The following is a 5,883-nucleotide window of genomic DNA, read 5'->3' on the forward strand; positions in this document are numbered from 1 at the left end:
TCCCTTGCTACTAATAAACCAAAGAATCTGAATTTGCTCCTTAACCTGAGGTCAGTGTTGCTTAATCACCTTTCCCCGCGCCAGGTGAAACTTGAGAGGAACGATTAATCTGCTACGACCCTATTCATCTTTTCATCTGACGGGGTTGCATCAGTGCTGGTAGGTTTCATGTCCTTTGGCGTTCTCTGCCTGTTTGTTTGGTCACCTGTTTGGTTGTCCGTCTCTGTGTCTGTTTGCCGATCATTGTGTATTTGTGTCTCTATTTTTGCTTATGTCTGTAGGGCCTGCCTCTCTTTCTGTATTTTTCTTTGTTCGACCTACATCTCTCTCTTTCTCCTCTCTCTCTCTCTCTCTCTCTCTCTCTCTCTCTCTCTCTCTCTCTCTCTCTTTCTCTCTCTCTCTCTCTTGTCCCTGTTCCCTTTCAAGTAAAGGCTTGACATATCGTCATTCTCCTTGAGAAAGGTCAAACGGCTAAGGATCGAAGAAAGATTCTCTATGAAGGTGAGTAGTCACTAGCATGACTGCATTGGCGGTGGCATCTTCCTTGTTCAGCTGCAGTAAGATTCCCCCCTGTATTTTCTGATCTCGGAGCGGTTGGGGGCCGGGTCACGCCTATACGCGTGACGTTGCCGGACGCGATACGCCGGGCACGCCTATTGGCGTGATAGTCGTAATACCCTTCCCGACGGGGACGCCTATACACGTGCAATTTGTATCCTTGTATATATGAATGTTTTTGAGCTACTTTGTATGAATATAAAAGTTAATATGCTTGAATATGATTATACAAATATATGTGTATATGTTTAGTTCGATATACGTGTTTATTTGTCGTATTTGTCGTGTTTGTGCTTGTTCGACGTGTTTTTCGCATAAGCGGTCCCGCTCCCGCCTATACGCGTGAGGTTACTGGACCCGTCCCGACGGGTACGTCTACTAGCGTGCTAATCGTAATACATACCTTTCCCGACGGGGACGCCTACACACGTGCAATTTGTTCGTACAGTGACGGGAGAGGACGGTCATTGCAGTAAGTATTTGAAAAAGGAAGAAGTAAGTTGTGTGGCAGTATTGTGAAAGGGGATAAATGTGTGAGCGTGTGTAAAAGTGTGTAAGGGACTCGTACGGTGACGGGGAGAGGACGGTCATTGCAGTAAGTATTTGAAAAAGGAAGAAGTAAGTTGTGTGGCAGTATGTGAAAAGGGGATAAATGTGAGCGTGTGTAAAAGGGTGTAAAAGGGACTCCTGCGGTGACGGGGAGAGGACGGTCACCGAGGAATCCCGGTTTTTGAAATGTTATTAGTAATTTCTTTATTTTTTCTCTCTGAAACCTAAACAGTCACTCAGCAAGTTTTCTACCATGACGCACGTCCTTACTGTACTTTGTGTCTGTGTGAGAATGAGAGCGAAGAGAGAGAGAGAGAGCATGTGCGTGTGTGTCTGTGTGTGAGAGAGAGAGAGAGAGAGAGAGAGAGAGAGAGAGAGCGTGTGTGTGTGTGTGTGTGTGTGTGTGTGTGTGTGTGTGTGTGTGTGTGTGTGAGAGAGAGAGAGAGAGAGAGAGAGAGAGAGAGAGAGAGAGAGAGAGAGAGAGAGAGAGAGAGAGAGAGAGAGAGAGAGCATGTGCGTGTGTGTACGTGTGTACGTTTCTGCATGTGCGTGTGTGTACGTGTGTACGTTTCTGCATGTGCGTGTTTTACGTGATTTTCTAGATCTTTTGGGGGACAATGATTGCCAGTAGAGTAGTTCAGCCATAGTTTACCACGTTCCCCGAATTACCTCACGTGACTCACGTGACCCGACATGGCGAATCTGATTGGCTAATGCCTCTGAAAAATCGCAATAAAAGGCGACCCAAAGGGGAAGATAATCACTTGGATGGAAGAAGCTGACCTTGCAAAATGTCAAGACAACTTTCTGTACGCCGCGGCCGCAAGCCAAGGATTTCCCCTGCTGTTCGGGACCTCTCGTTCAGCGACGTTGATGACCCCCAGCCATCGACGTCGGGAATCCAACGCTTGCGGAATGCCCCAGATCCTCTTCTATACTGTATTCTACAGACGAAGAGGATTATACACCTCCTCTGAAATTGCCTAGGACTAGCGATCTCTCTGGTAAGTTTTCCTTTTTTATGACTTTTAAAAAAACGTGTCGTTGGAACATTGACTTTGTTTCTGCATACCAAGACTAGTTTCACAGAGAACTCACGTTTACCTTTGTATTTTTTTTTACAGAAGTTGAAATCTCCACTCGATTTGACGGTGACGACTCGGATTGGGAGGGATCCGAGTTCGATACCGAAGAGTCGGGTGTGGACGACGACTCAGATGAAGATTTTGACTATGTCCCGCTGGTGGATACCTCTTTGGACTCCGACGAGCCCCTCGCAGAATACGTCAGACGACATTGGGAGCGTAATGCTCCGGGAACTCCCTCTTTTTGTTGGTCGAAGAGGGAGAATTTCGTCAGGCGTCACTGCTTCGAGGGGACACCGGGTGTGAAAGCACCCCTTGAAGACTCGTCGACCCCATTAGAAGTGTTCACCAGTGTGTTCCCAGAGGAGTTGTTTCAGACCATCGTGGACGAGACGAATCGGTAAGTAAAAACAATATCTCTGTATATTCTGACTTGAAAATCGTAATTTTCTACATGTCTTTTTTTGAAAAAAACCCTGATTTTACAATGTCTTTTTCTTCCAACCACAGGTATGTTCGACAGAACCCGCGCACCCCTTCATCCCATATGAAGGGGTGGGAGGACACAACGGTGCGGGAAGTCCGCTCCTATGTCGGCTTACGATTCCTGATGGGCCTTCAGTCGAAGAGGGACCAGAGGGAATGGTGGTCGACGGACCCGTTGATGTCCTCGTCGGTGTTCGCCAAGACGATGACCAGGGACCGCTACGATGCCCTGACCTCCGCGCTCCACTTCGCTGACAACGAAGGGGAGCATCCCGCGGAGGACAGGCTTTGGAAGCTGCGCCCTGTGTTAGACGTCTTGGAATCGACGTATCGATCCGCCTTCGTCCCGAACAAGAACGTGACCGTCGACGAGAGCTTGTGGGCCTTCAAGGGGCGTCACCACGCCCTCCAGTACAATCCGAGCAAGAGGGCTCGGAGAGGGCTGAAGGTCTACAAGCTTTGCTCGTCCGACGGTCCAGAGGCAGGGTATACGGCGGCCTTCAAGATCTACATGGGGCAGGACCGCGGCGTATTTCCATCCAGCATGAAGGCCGTCACCGACCTGCTGGAGAAGGCAGATCTGTTCGACAAGGGGTACCAGTTATACACCGACAACTGGTACACCTCCCCGACTCTCTTCCATTACCTGCAGGCCCGGAAGACCAGTGCAGTTGGGACTGTGCGTCTCAACCGGCGTGGCATGCCCTCGGACCTGCAGGCGAGTCGGGGACAAATCGACTTCCGGTCCAGCAAGACCGGAATGATCTGCCTTCAGTGGGTGGACAAGCGTCCTGTTACGATGCTTTCTACCGCCCACACCAGCAAGGTCGTTACCCTGCCTCCCAACCGCCGAGGGGTGGAGAGGTCGAAGCCTGAAGTTGTCGCTGCCTACAACAACGGCATGAAGGGTGTCGACCTCTCGGATCAGCTGGCGCAGTCATATCCAACGACGAGGAAGACCGTCAAGTGGTATAAGAAGATTTTCTTTTACCTGTTGGATATGACTACGACCAACGCGCTGGCTATCCACCGGGCCCTCGGCGGTAAACTTACCCAGTTTGAGTTCCGAAAGGAACTCGTTCGAGGATTGCTGCAGCAAGGTAAAGCATCTGACCCTTTATTTTTTCTTTATTCTGATAAAGAAATGTTATATTCAATGTTTTACATGTCCTTTTTTTGTCTTACAGTCTTTTTTTCTTGCATCTATTTACAGGCGGTCCCCGTGGCTCCTTCCGGCGGAATCCTCCTCAGGCTCGCCACGAGGAGGAGGTTCCCCAGCAGGCACACTTGCCAGTTGACACACCGCATCGTCGGTGGCGTCGGTGTGTGCTCTGCTGGAGGAAACCACCGGCGCAGGAAGGAGACCAGGGTGATGTGCAGTTGCTGCGGCACCTCACTTTGTCCAGCACCGTGCTTTCAGGCCTTCCATGCCTGAAGGTCGTTGGGCAAGATGTAAATAGTCTAAAATATTTTATATATACATAGTTTCTATGTATTTATTTATTGAAAATGAAAAAACACCGTGCTTTCAGGCAGTTCATGCCTGAAGATAATTTGAAAGAAAAACACCGTGCTTTCAGGCATTTCATGCCTGAAGCTTGGATAAAGGAATATTGTACATAGTTTTCTATGTATTTATCATTGAAAATGGAAAACACCGTGCTTTCAGGCATTTCATGGCTGAAGATAATTTGAAAATGACAAACTTTGATATTATTTATGTAAGTAATGTATATATATACTATACATATACTATTTATGCATTTGTATATGAAATTTTGATAAAAATAAAATTGAAGTTTTACGCTATGTTTCGATCTCACGCACAGACAAACCATTGACTTTACACCCTAAAATTTGTGATATACACGTAAATTGGACTTTATACTATAGTATGAAGCAATAAAATCGTTCATAGGACATATAATAAAGATACAGTGAGTCTACAAACTTTTACATGTTTCTTGAGTACAAAAACTTTACGTTGCGGTTACTCGCAAACCAACCATAGGAGCGCGCTGAAACTTCGCGTGCGTGATGAGACGGCCCGTGCGCGTCGAGCGCGCGCTCCCGGCTTGACGAGAGTTGCCTGCTTCTATTTCCCGTCAAGTTAGGTTTACAACATTGTTCCGACCCGTCGATAAGGGGTTAAGAATTACCTGCTAAAATCTATGCGGTGTTGTTATTAATTTTGTTATTCTACCCTCAGTGCAGTCTTCAATAATAACAAAATTATTGTTTTACGAACTGGGCCATAGGAAAATTTCAGGAAATACCATTTTTTTATCTATTATTTTTTGTGGCACCTCCCACGTCACCGAGTGCTATTGACATAATCACGCATTCCTCAATAAAGTATGTACTAGACATCTGCACACGCATGAGGCAAGAGCTTTAGTGCAAAAAGAAATAATTTCTTTGTCGGCTAAGACTCTACATTACCAGTTCTTGTTCTTTTCAAGCAGCCATCCTGAATTCCGTTCATGCTCAGACGCTAGACATCAGAGACTCAATCAATAAATTCTAGACTCAATTTTGGTTGTGTATATATAATATGTATATGTAAGTACGTACGTACATACATACATACATACATACATACATAGAAAGAGATATAGAAAACACACACACACACACACACACACACACACACACACACACACACACACACACACACACACACACATACACACACACACACACACACACACACACACACACACACACACACACACACACACACATATATATATATATATATATATATATATATATATATATATATATATGTATATATATACATATAAGTATATATATATGTATATATATATATATATATATATATATATATATTATATATATATGTATATATATACATATATATATATATGTATATATATATATATATATATATATATATATATATATATATATATAAATATATATATATATGTGTGTGTGTGTGTGTGTGTGTGTGTGTGTGTGTGTGTGTGTGTGTGTGTGTGTGTGTGTGTGTGTGTGTGTGTGTGTGTGATGGGGAGTGTCTGGCAATGAGTAAGAGAGGTGTCATGGCACATATAGTGTCTATATTCCAACCAAAGTATAAATAACAATTCACCAAATGTCTCCCAAGTCCTTAAATTTCAATACTGGACCATGCATATGAGGACCATCTAAACTGAAAGGAATGCCAGAGCGTGTCGAC

The 5,883-nt window shown here is 45.0% G+C and overlaps 1 protein-coding gene across 1 annotated transcript; it reads left to right on the forward strand.

Annotated features, from left to right (window-relative positions):
- Positions 1–517: 517 nt before the first annotated feature.
- Positions 518–4,301, forward strand: LOC119589589 (piggyBac transposable element-derived protein 4-like). The gene is made up of 6 exons (XM_037938188.1): positions 518–557; positions 2,058–2,111; positions 2,232–2,592; positions 2,703–3,778; positions 3,892–4,123; positions 4,211–4,301. Exons 1-6 carry the CDS (start codon positions 518–520, stop codon positions 4,299–4,301), a joined length of 1,854 nt encoding a protein of 617 aa, XP_037794116.1.
- The last annotated feature ends 1,582 nt before the right edge of the window (positions 4,302–5,883 follow it).

This window comes from Penaeus monodon, chromosome 26, assembly GCF_015228065.2.
Source record: "Penaeus monodon isolate SGIC_2016 chromosome 26, NSTDA_Pmon_1, whole genome shotgun sequence".
In the NCBI taxonomy this organism is placed as follows: Eukaryota; Metazoa; Arthropoda; class Malacostraca; order Decapoda; family Penaeidae; genus Penaeus; species Penaeus monodon.

Excerpts from the sequence above, each read along its gene's own strand:
- LOC119589589 (XM_037938188.1), top strand. The coding sequence starts at position 518 with ATGACTGCATTGGCGGTGGCATCTTCCTTGTTCAGCTGCA. Across the intron at positions 2,593-2,702 it reads ATCGTGGACGAGACGAATCG|GTATGTTCGACAGAACCCGC; the intron begins GTAAGTAAAAAC and ends TTCCAACCACAG. Across the intron at positions 4,124-4,210 it reads CCATGCCTGAAGGTCGTTGG|GCAGTTCATGCCTGAAGATA; the intron begins GCAAGATGTAAA and ends CCGTGCTTTCAG.